The sequence below is a fragment of the Fukomys damarensis genome, unplaced genomic scaffold (genome assembly GCF_012274545.1).
Source record: "Fukomys damarensis isolate Sample0158 unplaced genomic scaffold, DMR_v1.0_HiC HiC_scaffold_38, whole genome shotgun sequence".
Classification (NCBI taxonomy): Eukaryota; Metazoa; Chordata; class Mammalia; order Rodentia; family Bathyergidae; genus Fukomys; species Fukomys damarensis.
Window position 1 is genome coordinate 64,233,444 of NW_022900950.1, and position 20,105 is coordinate 64,253,548.

The following is a 20,105-nucleotide window of genomic DNA, read 5'->3' on the forward strand; positions in this document are numbered from 1 at the left end:
AAAAAAAAAAAAAAAAAAAAAAAAAAAAAAAACAAAATGAAGACTGAAGATCTACTGAGGAAAGGAAGCAGCCCAAGTGCCTTCCAAGAAAAACCACTGCAACTATCCCGGAGAAAAGAAGTCACACAAAGCTCTTCCAAGGAAGAGCTGAAATCCTTCCTTCTTGTTTTCCTTTTATACTGTACCAACACCATGCCTCCTCACAGGAGTTTTCCACACCCAGAACCATGCAGACTCAATTCAGCTGAGAGTTCCCCACTCCAGCTGACAAATCAGTCAGTTAACCACCACAGAAGGGTTAAAGAGGCAATGGAATTAAAACAGCTAAACAGCACATAGGAAGACTATTGCGTTGTTTGGGTTGGCACAGTGCAATCAGACATTCTTGAAAGAAGAGGACGGAGGAAGTCAGAGTGATGTGATGTGTGAAAGACTCCACCCACCATTGCTGGCTTTGAAGATGGAGGAAAGAAGACATGAAGCTTGGAAAGAGGTGACTTCTGTAGACTGGAAAGGAAAGAAAGTGGATCATCCCCTGGATCCACTAGAAAGGAACAGAGCTCTATGGACATTTATATTAGCTTTTGAGACCCATGTTGGACTCTCACTTGTAGACCAAGATAACAAGTCTTTGTTGTTTCAAACCACAACGCTCATGGTAAAATTTTACAGCAATAGAAAATTAATAAATCTGGTTTTGTATCTGAAGTAACAATTCTTAGACAACCCATTTTCTCGTTTCTGAATAGCAGAAGGTTCTGGGCTCAGAGAAAGCAAAGTTTTGCTGTGTGTGTGGGGGGACCATGTTAGTTGCCAAATCCTCTTTTCTTTCATGATACGTACCAGCAAAACATAGACAAGAAAATAATGATTAATGGAAGAAATGAGGAAACCTGCCTTCTAGCCAAAGTAATGAAAAATCCACCATTCTGTATGTTTTTACTGGAGGCCTTCCCTCACACCCATGCAACTGTGTCGTGTCAGAGTAAATTAGAAGGCGGCCTTCCTATTGCAGGAAACCTGCCTCATTCTTCATGTACTTCAGCTTCCATGTGACCAAGCTTTTTTCTTTTCTTTCTAAGCTTTAGAGAGAATTCATACAATTATGCAAATTATTTTATGTCAAAAATTACCCAGAACATTTACCCATTCTTTCTAATCTTGTTTTTCAGCGATGCACATTTCTATCAATTCAGCATTGCTTAAACTCTAAAAAAGTCAGTGTGACAAAGAAGACTGGTGGAATCAAAATACCTAAAAATTAAAAATTATATTTCTGTTTATTAACTTCTATATATAAGCTCCTTGAGGGCAGAGATGCACCCTGATTTATTGTCTTTTCCTGAGCACCAGTAATACCTAATACCTAGCAGATATGAAATAAATATTTGAGTAAGTTTTAAAGAGATTTTTTTATAATGCAATGATAAGTAATTTCTTGATCATTGTAACATACTGTTTATGTTTCATTGCTTTCTCAGTACCTTACAACTTAAGCTATGGACAATAAGGCCATGGCCAAGAAGACTTACATTATAAGTGCTTAGGTGTTTGATTTTAAAAAATAGATTAAAATGTCTATGTGGTAGGCATAGTAATGCCTCTCCATTAAAGGTGTTCTTTGTCCTGATACCTAGAACCTATGAATACATTACCTTAGGTGGCAAAGGGCCATTAAAGTTGCAGTGGCATGAAGACTGAACTTAGTCCATCGCTTGTCAAAATGTCACTAAGAAGGACTGCAAAAATGAGCAATGTGGGAGGGCAGGGGAATGGGCAAAAAAATAAGAACCATGATATATCATGTAATGATACAAGATCCCAATGATAAATGTAACTGTATCATTTGCTTTAAATGTACTAATAAACTTAGTAGGGGAAAAAATGAGTAATGTGCTTCCAGCTCAGTACTCTCTAGTCCTACTATGTACAACTCAATATTCCCTGTACTGAAAGAGATAAAGGTAAATTTTTAAAAATTAGAAATCAGGATGGGTGAACGATACTGAGTATAGGAAGGGAATAATTTTTTTTCCTTATAATAAAATTACAATCAAAGACAAATGTTCCACAATTTCCCTCCAAAAAGAAAAAGAATATTTTTCTGTCACAGTCATTTTATGACTACTTCTCTTTTTCAAATAGATGTTTCAATTTATTCCTAGAAGGGTAAAAGTCTTAGTCAGCTGGTTACCATTTTGGTCTGCTCACGAGGGGGCGGTATATCATACAGGAGTGGAACTGGCACTGTGCTTCCATTAAAGGCATCAGTACTCTGTTTTGGAGTTTTGTCTTTTTTGTGGACCCTGGGAACGTGCTCCTCTAAGCTGAAGGGTACACAGTTAATTACTTATTTAAAATGCTTGAGGAAGTTTTTATGGTTCACTCTGAAACAGGTCAGCCTCAAGGTTCTAAAATGTATGTATAGGGACATTATCTTCGAATCGTTCAACAACCTGGTTTTGAACAGTTACTGATGCTTGGTATGGAGCTGTCCAGAAGTGATGCAGTAATCGGGAGAACTCAGCAAAGGGAAAGGGAGGAAGGGTGCCATGGCGGGCTGTGATGCCTGGGTCAGACTCCAGTCGTGGAGTTAAAAAAATATCCAGAGGAAACCTTAAATTAGTGCTTGTAAATTATTTGTTGCACAGTTGTCTCCAGTTTGGTTCTAGCAGGGTTGTCTGTACATTCCCAGAAACACAACATATGCACAAAGTGTTCATTATTAATAATAAAGTCCAAAGTATAATATGAATATTTGGACGTTAACAGTCCCCAAAAGTATAAGGTTAAAAGTCAGTGACTGAAAAGTAAGGCCCTCTGCACCAAGAATCTTCCATTTGCTACTCTAGTAATAATGTGCTTTTCTCCCCCGTTTTTGCCAGCTTGGCTCAGCTAATCACTAATCATTCTCTCCTGATGTTCCCTAAAAGCAGTTCATTAATTTGACATTTCTGGATAGAGTGCATGATTTTGATTCCATAAACTCTAAGCCCTAAAGCCACCCATCATGAGGACAAATGAGAAGGAGTTAGGCAGAGTCCATATCATTGGCACAGGGCTTAGTTGACTCTGCTGGGCCTCTGAGGCTGAGTTTTCAGGTTTTTGAAACATAGAGAAGAGAAGAGAGCCTTTGGAAATGGGACTCAGACCAACAGAATCTGAACACAGACAGCCAGAGCTGGGTTTGTGGAGGCTAAAATAGTAGGAAGCAAGAACAGGAGGCCAGGACACCCAGGCTGCAGGCCAGTCCTGGTTCCAGAGGACAACATTCAGGCCCTCAGGCTGGAGCAGGTCTGGTAAAACAAGAGTGGGCACAACTGTGGAAGACAAGGGCTATGGATGTCTGGTGGTGTTACTGGTGGTGTGGCTTCTGACCCTGGTACAAAGTTAACTGTCAATGCTCAATCAACATATTTCTCATGTGGTCCCTGAAAAGTGACTGACCTCAAAGTTAGATTTGCATTTGAGAGTTAAATCATGATTTGTCAGTAACATATTTTAATTAAATGAACAAAATAACTGAATTCAAGTGCAAATGTGAGACTATAGATACTTAAATCTCCAGGCACAGCAGGAAAATATCTGTCCCTCCTCATTTCGTTCAGAACTCTAAAAGCTGATTTTGAGAAACATTCTAGGATATTTACATAAGACATTGAATTTTTTACAACACTTTAGTTATGGAAGTATTTCTTTGAAATGATTTAAAAGTAATCAAGTTTCTAAACCAATCAGAAACACTACTTTAGCCCTGGAATAAGATTAAATATAATGATCACATGTTAATCAGTGATGCCCCACAGTCTACTATTGTCTACTTTTATAGATTTAAACTTTTCTCATCGGTCTCCTTTCAGTGTGTTAATCTACATTCCTAATTCCTGAAAAAAAAATCAGCACAGTCTTAGACCACATTGCCATCCAATTCAAATTGTTCTTCAGATGATTTGATTAAAACTACAAAGAGCAACTTTCAACAAAAGCTTCTTATAGTGAGCACAAACGTTAGTGAGCCTGGCGTGCAGCACTTAACCTGCCCTCGCAGCTTTAGAGAGAAATACGTTCAGAAGGGGAATTAATCACCAGCGAAAGCCCACCCCTGGACTCCTTCGACAGTCTGTCAAGGAGGTTTAAATGCGTCAGGGCTTCTCCACAGTCCACCCTTAGTTATACATCCCAGCTCCTGAGGTCTCCAAGAAACATTTATTTAGTAATGATATAAGAAGGAAAACAGTGACATCCAGCTGATAGTAAAATCATCATAACAAGATGATCCAAGAAACAGAAGCTCGCCCATAAATTATAATCATTATTATCTTATCTAATGGTTTAAATTAAAATTAAGCATATTGTAGGGTGCAAAGTGGTTGAACTTTTTGATGCTTGAAGAATGATGCGGAATGCTTGGTTATTTGCAAGCACTCTGTTATATGTAGTCCTTTCGAATTTTGGATGAACTTTTATGCCTAAAACTTTAAATTATCAAATCCATGCAAACAACACTCTGCAAATAGTTAACATGCTTTGCAAATAACACATGCTTTCTGTGGGATACAAACATGAGAATGCCTTCATTCTCCAGAGTGATTTTGTAAAGAAAGTTGTAGGATTGCAGATTTTTGCTTCCTCATCTAACACTTAAGAGATAACTTCTTACAGCTCGTGCCAAAGGAGATACGGTGCTGTTGAAGTGAATCCGTAGGTGATGTGTTACGGGCAGTTGCAGTGTTCAGTTTCGGTGCCATGTTTTCACCACTGCAGATAACTTGTCAGGCTGCAGAGAAAATGTTCACTGGCTTACTAGAATATGAAATTTAAGTCTCTGATCGAGATACTTTTAGATGCTCTGATTTCATTATAGAAATTCCTAGACTACTCATGGGATAAAACAAATGCTAAGCCCATATTGAATTTCAATAAGCTGAATTAGCAGAAAATAAAGATAAAATGCCTTTCTATTTAAGAACATGATGATGTTTTAATTGTTACAGCATTTGGCATGCCTAATATATACAATCCTTGACATTCATATAATAACAAAAGAAAGTTGTTTGGGATTTTTCTTTTATTTCCTAGTGTCCGCTTTCTTCTCTAGTATTTCTCCCACATCTACCCCAGCCCTGCCCTTTCACTCTCTTTCCACTTTTCATCCTTCTCTGTACAGGGATGCATGTAAAAATACCTCATTCTATATAGACAGGCCAAGGCCGCCTGTTGCCTAGCTATGATGAACAGACCACCATCGTTGCGACAACTGATGTAGATGCCTCCGGGTGAAACAAAGGTTTACATATTACACAAGCAATTTAACTGTTTTCTAAACATATTGCCAAGACAGTGGGAGTTGGCAGCCCACACTGTGTTTTAGGTTTTGAGGACTTGGATTAGAAGTGGCTGTTGATTGTAACCTTTTTATTTGTCTTCCATGAACTACAAGCAACCTAGTAACCCAGGAAAGAATTCTTCACAGCACTTAAACTTGTCTTCCTAGCTTTCCAAGATTACATACACAAATCACTTGGCAAAAGTGGCGTGAGACTCTTGTGCATAGATAACCACACAAGACAATTGTCTTGTTCTAACCCTTAAAGAGTTCCACAAAGTAAAATGTTTTATAATCCTTTTTTGTGTAGTAGGCAAGAAAGAAAAGAAGAGAGGTTGGGCAAAGATTATCTAGAAGAAAGAAAGAGACTCTTCTGGGGTTCCAGTTGAAACACAATAAGGAACATAATTAACTTCACAATTCTTTGTGTTTTTCATTTGACTGCAGGGAGGAGATGAAAGAGGACTGCTAAGCCTTGCATTCCATCCCAATTACAAGAAAAATGGAAAGCTGTATGTGTCTTATACCACCAACCAAGAGCGGTGGGCCATTGGGCCTCATGACCACATTCTTAGGGTTGTGGAATACACAGTATCCAGGTATCACTAAAAGGCATCGAAGCATACAAATTCTGTAATCTTATTTTTCCTTCATCTCATCATAAGCTTTTGAATTAGAAATTACAAATAAGTAGCCAGACAGTGGCTGTAATTAAAATAAAATCCCTATTGTACATAAAACCCTGTATGCGTATCTTTGAAAGAAATTGAGGGAAATGATGGCTTTAGCACTTTCCTTCAATGATCTTTCAATTTAAACACTACTTTAAAATTTAGAAATTAATGCAGTTTTTTCAGTAACTTCTTTTAGCTGTTTTCCAGTGTGTTTCCTTTAGGGGCCAAATGCTTGCTTTTTTATTTGTACACTGTGTATTACTAGTAGTGGGTTCATCTTATGCCTTTAGCAATCATGATATTTTTTTCCCCTCTTCACAATGCAGGAAAAATCCCCATCAAGTTGATTTGAGAACAGCTAGAGTGTTTCTTGAAGTTGCAGAGCTGCACAGAAAGCATCTAGGGGGACAACTATTCTTCGGTCCTGACGGCTTTTTGTACATCATTCTCGGGGATGGAATGATCACACTGGACGATATGGAAGAAATGGATGGGTTAAGGTAGAAATCTTACAGCAGTGCCTCTGGGTGCTGAGATGTTTGCACTGCCAGAAGAAAGGTCTGAACCAGAGAGTTAAGAGCCATCTCTGAAGTATATCCCTCTGCAAACATATTTAACTTTCATTGTCAGTGTCTGCGTTTGTAAAATACAGAGGGATTCAGTATTTTGCCTGTGTAATGTTTCTTTTGTCATAAAATGAGTTACTGCCACGCAGTTCTTCAGGGGCTGCCCCTACTACACTTGGCATTGAGAAGTGGACAACCTGACACACATGTTGCTTCCTGACGTGCTGCTTAAGGGACTGATATCTTGGGAGATATAAATTATATGGATTGGTGGCCGGGTGTGGTGGCGCACGCCTGTAATCCCAGCACTGGGGAGGCTGAGGCAAGAGGATCACTGTGAGTTCGAGACCAGCCTGGGCTACATAGTGAGTTCCAGGTCAGTCTCAACTACATAGTGAGACCCTGTCTCAAAAAACCAAATAAATAAATAAGTAAATAAATAAATCAATAATGGATTGGCAAAATAAAAATTAAAGGAGACAGGTGCAAAAGAGGAGTGCGCTACTGATGCTGCAGCCCTTGGTCACCTTCCAGTGTCTTAGTGCAGTGCCTCGTATGGATCCAGAATGCCCTCGTTTCATTTCTGATCATATAGGATCTGGAATGTGAATAAATTTTGTCTTAGACAAGGGGATGATTCTTTTATCCATGTAGCAACCTTATCACATTTAGTCTAGGTGAACTACACAACCTCAACAGGAAACACTTACGCCCTCCTCCATTTTTCTCAGCGATTTCACAGGCTCGGTGCTACGACTGGACGTGGACACAGACATGTGCACTGTGCCTTACTCCATCCCACAAAGCAACCCACACTTCAACAGCACCAACCAGCCTCCAGAAGTGTTTGCCTATGGGATCCATGACCCAGGCAGGTGAGAACGCAAGGCTGTCCTCTTGCCTACCGAAAGAAAGCCTTGCTTTAGGCAGTAGGAAAAGGAAGATGGCAGCAAGTCATAGAGCAGCCAGGGGTGGTATCCAAGGTTAGGTCTCTAAAATCATACCAGGTCATTATTTGGGCAAGTATGTAAGCCTCTTTTTTTTTTTTCTATTAATGTTTGAAGCTGACTGAGAAAGCATAGACAAAGAAAAGAAAACGTTCATAAAGAAAAATTGAGTTCAAAATTTGAGAGGTTCTATTAAATTTTGTGGGACTAGTATAATGACTAAGACTCCAATAATTTGGGGAAATAATAAAGGTTTGGATTTGTTTAAACCCTTCTAAATTTTATTTTCCATGTTGTCTCAGTCCATCTTATGCTACTATAACAGAATACCACTGACTGGGTAATTTATACACAATAGAAATTTGTTTCAGGTTCTGGAGGCTGTTCAAAGGCAGGATGCCAGCAGCTTGTAAGGGCCCCTCTTGCTGTGAGTATTCCATGGTGGAGAAATTAGAGGTGGCAACATTAGCCTTTTATCAGAAACTCACTCCTAGGTGAACCACTCCTACAATGATAGCATTAATCCATTCCTAACGGCAGAGCTGTCACAACCCATTTACCTCCTAAAGTCCCATCCCTCAGTGCTGCTGGTTGCACTGGGGATTAAATTTCCAACACAGGAGCTTTGCAGGACACATTCAAACAATAGCAATGTAAGGATGTTGTAACGGGCAAATAAAAATCTACAGGTAAAGCACAAAATAGGTGCCTGATACCTGGCAGTTCTTTTTTCATAGCCTCACTTAAAATAGGATGATGTAGTGTTAATTTGCAGGGAGTTGAGCTAAATATCAGCATTTTTTACTTGAAAGAAAATTACATACACTAAAGGAATTTATATTAACTGCTTAGTACTGTATACTACAATGAACCATTAAATAAACGGAAAACTACAAAGTATGTAGAGTGAGAGATTTTAGGGATATTTAAAAATATTATGAAGTGTAATATAGAAATTCTATGATGAAAACCCCATCCAGTCTGTGTTCTGTTATTCATACTAAGGGGTATCTGGCCACATTCGTTCATTTACTAGCTAAGTTATTATTGCTATTTAATGTTTATTGAGTGTTCACTATGTGCAAGGTGAATATTTCTCAAACTTTTTATTTTTATAATCCCTCTTGCCCTTCATCTCCCCTCCATCAAAGCCCGAGTCTACAGTTCATTTCCTTTTTGGCATCTCAGCAGATCTTAAAATCTGTTCGACAGGGAATACTTAAGGTGGGCTCAGGATGTGGAGGAAACCGTCACATTCCATTCCTATAGCTCAAAACTCACAGATACCACCACAAAGCAGGACTTTGAAGTAGAGCAGCCTGAGTCACCACAAGCCCACAGGAGTGTTCTCACAAACTTTCTGGGGGTTCTGAGCCATGGTACAAAAATACGGCGGAGGGCTTTATAGACCATCCGTGTGGCAAGATGCCTGTGCCATGGAGTCCTACATCTTCTGGCAGCAGAAGGCCAAAGGGAAAGTCAGTGTTTATATTATTCCTCCCTCCAAGAGGGTACTAAGCAAAAAAGAGATTCAATAAAGCAGAAAAGAAACTAAAATAATTGAATAATAATTGAATAAATTGAATAATTGAATAAATGAATAATTGAATTAATTGAATAATTGAATAAAATGAAGCTGTTTGTAAGCTCCTTGCTGCAGGATACTGAACAGCTGTCCCTGTGGTCTCCTCTATAAGCTTTTCAGCAGTACTGTGAGGTAGATGACATTTGTTCCCTACCCACACCCTATACCCCCTTTGTAAATGCACTATTTTTAGAGCTGTTGTAGATTTGCTACTGTGGACTTGTAGGGAGGTATTGATACTTCCAGTGTACCCCTACCGCTACACAAGTAAACCCCCACATCATCATCCCTCGTAGAACTGGACACTCATTACAGCTGATGAACACACATTGCACATAATACCTAGACTCCACGGCTTATACTGTTGTCTACACTCATTCTATAGGTTTGGACGAAAGGGCAGTGATATGTATCCACTGTCATAATATCGTCCTGATTAGTTTCACCGCTCCCCATCCCACTTGTACATAACAACTGACATTAGAAGGATCAAATAGTCAGTAGACCTCATGTTCCCCTAGAGCTATGCTCATAGCCCCAGTAATTCCACCTCTGGGAGAGCTGGACTTCCATCTGGATTTGCTCTTTCTGGTTGGAAACAAATCAGGCCTCTTTTTGTCAGTTTCCCCATCTTCAAAAGAAAAGTGATGTAGAAAAATTTTCTTACCCTCTGTGAATTTAGTTCCACCTTAAGTCCCAACATGTCTTTGTCGTGATCCCTGCCAGGCATTGTATTCTGTGAGTCACTGTGTTAAAGAGGGCAATAAAGAGACTGTTGCCACCAAGCAGATCACCCATCTTTATTTGGAGACAACAGTTGTTGTGTTGTTTTGCTTTTTAATAATTGCTACATGGCTCTTATGTCACTTAAAATCTGGCACCCACTCTCAAGTTTTTTGTTAATTTTTAAATTTATTTAATAGCTCTATGACTTAGTTTCATTTTGATTAATGAATTTTGTTGGCTTAAAACAATGATTCTCAGAGGAATGATTTTGCCTCCAGGGAGCATTTGGCAGTGTCTGGAAACATTTTTATTTTTTACAACTGGAGATGGGGGTGGAGCGAGCTACAGTCATCTAGTTTTCGAGGCCGGGGATGTTTCTAAATATCCTATAATTTGTAAAACAGCTTCTCCAAATAAAGGTGAGCTGGCCCAAAATGTCAACAGCGTCAAGCTTTAACCTAAAAACAATGGAGGCCTATTTTCCACATTTTTGAGAACTTCAAAAATGATATTATTTGACTTTATTCTTCCCCCAGCCATACTCTCTCACTAACTTAAACATTCAATTGATGCCTGCCCTAGTGAAGCTTAGAGTCACAGGCTTAATCACAGATATTCTGGCTCCCAGATAAGGGGTGAAGAACATGAAGACAGCCATGTGAAAGACAGCACTCTCTGGGACCTGCTACGTTTTAATTTTATTGCCTGAATTGGAACATATGTTTCCCTTGGTTAGAGCATCCTGAGCTTTAGAATGTAGTGGTCCATGTAAGAAACATGGCCTAATACTATTACATTACAGACGTGAGTTGAAGGTGACCTTGATTCTTACTCATCAGACTTTACCAATTTTTGTGGTTTTTGTCTTGTTTGACTTTGAGACAAGTTTCTTGCTATGTAGCCGAGGCTGATCTTGAACTCATTCATGATCCTCTCACCTCAGCTTCCGCAGTGCTGGGATTGTAGGTGTGTGCCATCATGCCCAGCTTCATGTATTATGTGAAATATTCCTTCCTTAACAGCAGACTAACGAATGTTTGAGACTGTGTGGACATTCATAATAGAGGGAAATACCAAAAGAAACTTAGAAATATACTCCAGAAGTAATTAAGCTTCAATAAATAAACAAAATATCATGATTCTTTTAGTAGTTTCTAGAAAATCCAAACTGAATTGTTCATAGGATCCTCTGCTAGCCCTCAGAGGGTTTTGTCCTAGGTCAGGAATCCCCAGTTTGAAAGTCTGAAAGATACCCCAGTAGGAATTAATGGGGATTCACCTCTTTTGTTATGCAGATGTGCCGTGGATCGACACCCCACTGATATAAACATCAATTTAACAATACTTTGTTCAGATTCCAATGGAAAAAACAGATCAGCCAGAATCCTACAGATAATAAAAGGAAAAGATTATGGTAAGTCAAGAATAATTTGTTGATTTTGAGTTAGAGTTTGGTTTTAGCATAGTAATTGAAGGGAAAAGGATTTCTATAAAGTCAGCACTTGAGGAAAACAAAAACATTGTCCTATCAGTGGCCGGAGAGGAAGCTGCTCACTTTTTGAAGTTAGGAACTCTTATAGACCCTCAGAATCCTACTTGGTTAATTACATTTTCCATGGATGGCATGGTTCTCAGTGGGTCCACATAATTTCATTGCTTCAAAAGTCAGCAGCTTGTATGATTCCAATCTAAGTTTCAAGATGAATAATTTCTATTTACTTGATATAATAAGGAAGAACTGGTCTTAACACATTTCAAACAGAAAAAAATAAGTGTTAAAGGTGAGAAATTTCTCAATAACCTACATGCTAATCTCAACAATTAGGAAAACTATAGGTGCTTTATATAAGAATGTGATTTTTTTAAAGTGTTTATTTAGACAAAGTAATTGATTTGTGAAAACAGGTATGAGAATGGGATGTTTAAACATTAATTTTAATAACATAATTACTAGAATATTGAAAAAGAACACATAAAATATAAAACTGGGTAATGAAGTACAAGAACATTTACTATTTTTAATATTTTAGTATGTATTCCTTTTGAAGGAAGGAATATATTAAACATTATTAGGATTCAGAGAACACAGTAGATTAAGATTATTAAATTGATTGCTTCTTCTATTTGCTCATTCAATACAGATATTTATTTAGCACCAGGAATGAAGCAGCTGTGTTAGTTCATGTGGTATTTTTTAATTTTTCTTCAGAGTTGTGTACTGTGTGTGTGTGTCTTATAAAAGCCAAACCAAAGTATAATGTGGTTTACAAAAAAATCAAATGAGGCACTAGTTCTCTGGACTTTTGGCTGCATCTGTAGATTAAACTAAATTCTATAATCACATTAACTGAGGTTTGGCCAAAACAAGTTACAGTATTAACAGCCTTGTGTTTATGAATTTCCATGCATATAACACACATCTATAGTGCTTACAACATGCCTAACCCTACAAAAAACACTGTGTAAATGTTACTCATTTCATTCATAGAGCAAGTCTTTCACTGACCACATTGTATAGATGAAGAAACTGAGGTACAAAAAAGGTGAATTATAACACAATGCAAAAGGAAAAGATGGATTTGAGTAGCCTGACTCAATAGTGTATGACCTTAATGATTCAGTTATGCCGCCTCGTGGGGTGCTGGGTTTATTTAAAACTTCTCTAATCTTTTCTAATTTGTATTACATCATATTTACCATGAGAGAAGCAGAGGGCTTTAAAATTACTATCCACAAAAATTTTTGATGAAACTCTGCCTGTTGATGGTGAGTTATTTGGCATTAAATACTAAGAAGTAGTTTTCACATTAATTTGTAACTGACAGTAGAGCTTTTCCATTGAAATTACTGTGCGTATGCTCACATATGTAATAGCCTGCATGGAAACGCTGAGAAATGGAACTCTATACTTGTAATTCAGAAGGAATTATTGGACTAGACCTTGTTAACCACACAACTCCATAAACCAAACTATTAAACAATATCTTAAATGAAAATATTACCTAAGTGATCATTTTTAATACACAATAAATATAATTTTTTTTCACATAAGACATGTAATGTGCCAATGTCATAGAAGGCTAGAGGGTGGCACATTTCATGCATGAGGTGTGAACACCCATTCAACATGCTCATGAGTCAAAGGATCACAATAATATAATTTTAAACTCCTTTTAGGTACTATTCTTTTACTTTTCATTAAAGTGTGAATTTTAAACATTCTGAATAATTTGACAGATGTCTGGTTCAGTTTACTAAATATAATAAGTAAAATCATTTCTACAAAAAAATATTGAAAATTGTTTTTAAAAGGTTTAAGGTTTTTGTTTGTTTGGTTGTTTGTTTTTTGGTACCGGGGATCGAATTCGGGTCCTTGCATTTGCAAGGCAGACAGTGGAACCACTGAGCTAAATCCCCAGCCAGTTTAAAAGTAATTTGATCCTACAGTTAACATGATCTCCAATATATCTAGATTCTAATTTTATTGAAAATTTGGTGTATCATTACAATTATAATAATAGTAAGCATTTGCAGACCATTTCCATTTCATTTAGCTGTACACAGAAGTCTTTTAAATTTGATAGTATTTAAACAAAGACTAATTATTTTCACTAAACATCTTGGCCTACATTGTTTTTACTTTCATTTGATCTAGTGCTCTGTTTCTTTCCAGAAAGTGAGCCATCGCTTTTAGAATTCAAGCCATTCAGTAATGGTCCTTTGGTTGGTGGATTCGTTTACCGAGGCTGCCAATCTGAAAGGTTGTATGGAAGCTACGTGTTTGGAGATCGTAATGGGTATGTTTCCTGATGTCTTGTTTTAATATACCAAATGACATTTCCTTGGATAAGTTGGCAAACTGCCACAGAACACTGAAAACTGCCTGTCTCCTACTGGGTGTCAGACCTGGAATACACATATATATTATTTCCTTTTGTTACACTATATGTGCATATATATACACATATATATGTGTGTGTGTGTGTGTGTGTGTGTGTGTGTGTGTGTGTGTGTGTATAGGTTAATTGAAGAATTCCCAAAGGGATGCTTTTCAAAAGATTTGAACAAGTTCATAAAGTAATTTTTAAAAACAAAGAAGTCTTTAAATGGATATTTCATAATATGTAGTCTCTTCCCTTCATCCTCAACAAAAATTTACCACGACAATGAATAATTTCAAACCTATTATTTTTCATGAGTTGTAAAAATTTTTCAAAAACTACTTTAGGAGACTAAATTTTTTTATTTTACCAGATTTTCAGAACTTGAAGCAATAGAATGAAATTTCTATCTATAGATAGGAATACTACAAAATTAAATTTTGGCCTAAATTTTTGTATCATTCTCTAGATGAAGGGAAGGGCTTTTCTTATACTCAAGTACTCTAATGCCCCTTCTAAACAAAATATCTTTAAGTACTTTCTCTGCATATAAAAATTCCAAGGCACTCATAAATATGATGGGCTATATTATTTTTTCCTTTCAGAAGTCAAGTCCGTGGCACAATAATTTTATCTTAAATATTTTACTGTGATTTTTAAGCAAAGGTGTATTTTTATTGTAGGTTAACAGTGTGTTTTTGTTGTAGGAATTTCTTAACTCTTCAGCAAAGTCCTGTGACCAAGCAATGGCAAGAAAAACCACTCTGTCTTGGCACCAGTGGTTCCTGTAGAGGCTACTTTTCAGGTCACATCTTGGGATTTGGAGAAGATGAATTAGGTACTGTATACATTGCTTCTGTTAAGTTCCATTCTGACTTGCTTGCTTAAGAAACTATATTCTATCCTAAAGAATAACAGCCTCATCTTGCATTTGTTGGAAATGCAATCCAACAAAGAAGACCTACCAGAGACATTAAAGATGGTCCAGCTACATATTCTTTTCCAGGAAGATTCCACTGAGGGTCTTTGTATCTTATTTTCATTGTAGAGATAATAAAAGTAATAAAGCAGAAAAATAGGAGCAAGAAAAATCTTTGAAAAACTTTGTAAATGTCTGCTGATGTTTCTTATATTTTTCAAAGCAATGTTTTAACCCTTTATCTGAAAACCTTCCCACTTATCCATGTATCTTGGAATAGAAAAACAGTTATCAAAATCTAAAATTTATTCTCTCCCCCCCATTGGAGCATGACATTTGTGCAAGATAATCTGAATTATAGATCTTCTTTCTAATAGAATAGAAATTTTCTTATTTCTGTGGGTAACGTATGCTTTGGCATGTTTATCAAAATGTACACAGCTTTTAAAGAACAAAAAGAAGTTGAATTTGAAATGTGATCAATAAGAAAATGAAGAATTTATTCTCTACTATTTTATATTACAGGGATTAGCGTAGATTTTATATCTCCCTTTAAGAACAATATTCAAACTATGGTTATTGTGTTCCTTTAGCCTCAGAAATGGATAAAGATGGCTTAGAAATAGAAGAGTATGCGCTTCCTTTCTAAATTAGAGTATTTTCTGTGAAAATCCACATTGATTTTTTTTACATTAAAGAATTCATCAGAAATAGTTTGATGCCATTTTTTTAGATTAATAACAGCCTCAGACAAGATTCCTGAAATGCATAAGACATATTTCAGAGCCACAGGAATACAGAGATAGAAAGAACTCTGTCTGATTTTGTTCCAGCCATGAAAACATTTTACGATTAGTTTTTTCTTTATATTTTGTCCCACTCAAAAGAATCAGAAATATAACCTGTAAAGTAATTTAAATTTCATGCACAAACTTTAAGAATTACTGAATTGTAGCAGGGTTAGAAGTGAATGTTTGGGTATTGGGACTGAATCATTTTTTGTTTTCCCAGACTTTACTACAAGCACTACTCATGCACGATCATAGTAGCATCCCTCCCATTGATAAAAATATCCCAGATGTCTGTGTGTTTGTGATACTCTATTGTTTTGCGAATAGAGCCAAAAAATAAAGCATGTACAGTCTCAACTCTCCAAATGCTACCACTTTGTGCATAACCTGTAATAAAAATAAACACACTTTAAATAATTACACTTTAATGTGAAACTCTGTAGAGCCATATTAAAAAATGAGTACATTTTTGCACCTTTTGAGGGAACAAAATCAGTCTGGTGTGTGTGTTGCTTTTTTAACCATAAAATCAAGATGCCTTTGTTGTGAGCATTAAATGAAGTAAATTTATAAACTATTTGCAAAGCAAAGATTCTTTTGCTTTTTAACTTCATTCTTATTTTTTTCTATTGAGTCTGTATTTTTAGTGTGAACCTTGTAACATTGTTTTCAGAAGTACAAAAGTATTTTGGTATGCTTGATGCACAATTCAAAATAGAATAGAGAAATACAGATTAAGTCAAACACTATTTCATAAGTGACAATCAGTTATGAATTTTAAAACCTTAAAATATATTATCATAAATAGTTTTTAATTTCCTATTTATGTAATTCATTCTGTACTTTGACTTATATGGGAGAAGTGGTAATAAACAAGCGTGTTCTTTCCTAAACGAAAATTGTTTGGTACCAGGAGTTACAGACTTACAGTTGAGATTATCTCTCTCTCTCTCTCTCTCTCTCTCTCTCTCTCTCTCTCTCTCATTCTCTCTCTCTCTCTCTCTCTCTCCCTATCTCTCTCCCTCCCACACTCCCTCTCATATTTATTTTGAAACATCTTAATATATTTTTAAAAGCTAAACATTAAAATGAACATGCCAATTCCATCTCACCTCAAATTATTAATTAGTAGTAACAACTTGGGATAACCAAGACTTTAGTCTTGGACAGAAATAAATGAAGACAAAAACATATTCATTCAACACCTTATTTGCAGAATACAAATGCTTGCTGATTACCTTGCTCTCTAATAAGCTCTGTTCTAGGTGTTGGGGATACAGGGGCAGATCAAGAGACAATAAAATATAAACTGCTATCATAAATATATATTGTAAAGGAGTACACTAATAAGTGTTTTGTAAAAATATAGATTATCAGTTGGTGACCAATGCTTTGAAGAAAATCTAATAGTGAAGAGGGATTTTGAGAAGTTGGAGAAGGTGCAGTTTTATTTTATTTTTTTTATTTTTTATTTTTTGTTCTGCTGGTGATTGAACAAACCCAGGACCTCATAAAGGCTAGGCAGCAGTTCTACCACTGAGCTATATCCTCAGTCTAGCAGGTGACATTTTTAACGGTACAGTCGGGAAAGGTAAGGTTTAAGCTTAGTCTTGAAGGAAGGGAGAAAGTAAACCTTGTAGAAACCTATAAGAATATAGGAGCCTGAGACAGACAGAATCCAGGGACATAATTGGCCTCACGTATTCGAAGACAAGGAGCCAGTGAGGCCGGAATAGGGCAAACAAGGGAGCACACTGTTGTAGATGAGGTCAGAGGAGCAGTAGGTGACTAAGTAGGTCCCTGTTGGGACTTCATTTTGCTGTGAGAGAGATGAGAAGACCTTGGAGGGTGTTGGAACAAAGGAAGCTGACCTAACTTACATGATCTAACTCCTTCAAAAAGGGTGGCTGGAGTGTGAACGTTGAGAAGAAACACAGACTGGGGTAGACATAGGGTGCTGAGTTAGAAGTCTTTTGCCATAATCCAGGTGAGATATTCCTCCAGGGGGCTATGGAAAGAAGGTGCATGTATGGTGGGGACAGATCTGTGAGGCACTGCCACAGACTCTAGGCGAGTGATCTTCCTGAAGGGCAATGGAGACAGAAATGGCTAGAGAGCGAGATAAATAATAATTGCTTAGCAACGGTGTCATGCTGTGAATTGGCTTACTGTTATTTTTATCAACAGGTGAAGTTTACATTTTATCAAGCAGTAAAAGTATGGCTCAGACTCACAACGGAAAACTCTACAAAATTGTGGATCCAAAAAGGTGAGATTTCTTTTTATCCTTTTGAATCTGGTAACCTTCTTCACGTTATTTTAGCTTATTCAGATTAGTAATAGAAGCAATGCATTTGGCCATTGGCTAAGATGAACACTTCCGCCCTCCCTGTACGCTCGGCGCTGTCCTGAGAGGACCTTCCCCTGCAGTGCATGAGGGCCACGCTTGGCCTCTCTGGACTTTAAAAACTCATTCAAGTTGTTCCTGTCATCCCAGAGCACGTTGTATTTGTGGAATCAAAGTTCTCGGGTAAAAGCCAGGGGAGGAACCCGATGTGTGAGGCAGTGGCTTCAACTCTGGTGTTGGAAGCAATAAACCCCTTATTTTTGAGAAAACGAGAAACATGCTGGCAGACATTACAGCTGCTTAGTATGATTTTTGTTAGGTAATGAGGATGTTATTTTGGCAGTTCAACATCTGAGCCTCATTTCAAAACTATCCAAAAACTCACAGCTCTCATGAAGACTGTTATGACCAACCAAATGAAAACAGAAGAAAGATTGGTTATTTGCCTCAGCACAAGGAAGATGTGAATGTTTTAATCCTTTAAGAAATATAATTATGCTGCCCTAGCTCCTTCCCATCCTCAGTGTAAGCGCACACACACAACTTTCCAATCACTGTGAACCCTAAATAAGCAGCTGTTGATTTAATGGATGAGGTGGATGCTGTTAGGAGCTGATACAGTTACATGCTATCAAATACACATTTGTCACAAGAAACAACTATGAAAACATTAAGTACCCTCACAGATATGACTGGGCCCTGGCAAACACTGATAATGGTGACTCTTCTCTTCAACAGTACCATGCTGCAATTTCAAATTCCTTCTACATTCACTTATTTAAATTTTAAGTCTAATTCTTTATTTTTAAAAAAATTAATTTTATCAGTACAACTAATGTATACCATAGAATGACATTCATTGTTGGAAATTTGGATCTTTACATAATCCATCTTGGTTCTTATTTTTTTCCCCAGTCCCCTGCCCTCCCTTCAACCCCTCCCTCCACTCCCATCTACAAAGACTTCGTTTGTGTTATTTTTTTATTTTCTCATATTAATTCCATTCCCTTCTTCCCTTTCCACTACCTCTCCCATTTCCCCTTCCCTTTGTCCCTTTTCTCCCCATTTCACATTATCTATTTTGCCTATTACAAGAGAATAAATTAATGATCGAAAAGTTAACCAAATGGTCCACTTTAAAACTGTTAAACTGTCAATTGCACATGCTTTCCTGAAAAAGGCACCTATGGAGGGAGAATTCTTGTCCCTTTCAAATACCACAAAACACTTTCTTTCCTGAAGGAAATATAGGTTGACACTGGTTACCGCAGAACAAAAGGAAATATCAACTTTAAATGGCCTGTTGGGCCACATCACAGGTCGAATGCTGATAGCCTCCCTTCCCTGCTGTACAGTACACATTTTCTCCAAAACTAAGTACCCATCTGTACAGTGTCATATAGGAGAGGGATTCTTTTTCCCTTCTCAAGTGTAGAACTGGTGTTCTTTTTGAGAAAAGCAATGAATGAAAAAGCTACCAGACACTTAGGTGATTGTTGAAATTGGCAACTTTAAGAATAAAAGTCAAACTAATGTTAATTCATAAAATAGGAGCCTTCTGAAGATTCATAATGAGGAATAGGGATCTCACTCAGATCTAATGAGATTAGTTTCAAAATAGTCATTGTTGTCCCATTACATTGTCAAAGTTGATATGCTTTTTCTAAGCTTCTTGGTAGTATCATAATAAATTCTCTCTCCCTCTTGCAAAAAAATCTTTATCTCATCACCTGGACTGTTGCCGGCTCTTGGTGAGTAGAGGCAAATTTTACACCTTCAATCCATTAAGAGTGTCTAATTACCAAGGTTTCCATAAGGGACCTTGGCTTTGTGATCTTAGGGCCCCCTCAAGTAGGGTGGTCTCAGAGTGACATAGCTGAAGGCCTGGCTTCTCATTACAGAGCCTGTTTCTGGTGAGTCATGTCATGTGTGGGGCCAGGGTTCAGATTTGTGTTTGCTTTTCAAGAGGTGGGGGATGTGACAGGATCCCAGTGACACCGACCTTGTACACAGGCATAGGCATAACTTTCAAAATTAAACTGTTTTCATAAACACTTGTTGGGTGCCTCATGCTGTTGCGATTTAGACACTGGCGTTTATTATTATAGTATTTTTTTCTTAGATGAGTTGAAGTTCTGTATAAGCAAACATTTAAGCATGTGAGCAAGATTATGTTAGAAACATGAGCTAATTACTAGCATAGCAGTATTCAGGATATCTGCATCAGAGCAAACTGTTTTTCTAAAACTTCTGAGACAAAATTTAAAGAAAGAACCTCATAGACTCTATCTCTCAAATGTGTATATGTATAATATAATATATATACACACACAAGATATATAT

The 20,105-nt window shown here is 37.2% G+C and overlaps 1 protein-coding gene and 1 non-coding gene across 2 annotated transcripts in view; one reads left to right on the plus strand and one right to left on the minus strand.

Annotated features, from left to right (window-relative positions):
* The window catches only part of Hhip (hedgehog interacting protein), a 90,841-nt gene that overhangs the window by 55,118 nt on the left and 15,618 nt on the right, over positions 1-20,105 (plus strand). Inside the window, exons 5-11 of the mRNA XM_010610949.3 lie at positions 5,774-5,925; positions 6,327-6,500; positions 7,298-7,441; positions 11,120-11,238; positions 13,498-13,621; positions 14,413-14,543; positions 17,603-17,684. Coding sequence (XP_010609251.1) covers positions 5,774-5,925; positions 6,327-6,500; positions 7,298-7,441; positions 11,120-11,238; positions 13,498-13,621; positions 14,413-14,543; positions 17,603-17,684 — 926 coding nt within the window. The remainder of the gene's footprint in view (positions 1-5,773; positions 5,926-6,326; positions 6,501-7,297; positions 7,442-11,119; positions 11,239-13,497; positions 13,622-14,412; positions 14,544-17,602; positions 17,685-20,105) is intronic.
* Positions 12,871-12,971, minus strand: LOC117284676. Its single transcript, XR_004515766.1, has one exon. It is a non-coding gene; the product is annotated as a small nucleolar RNA U13 (small nucleolar RNA).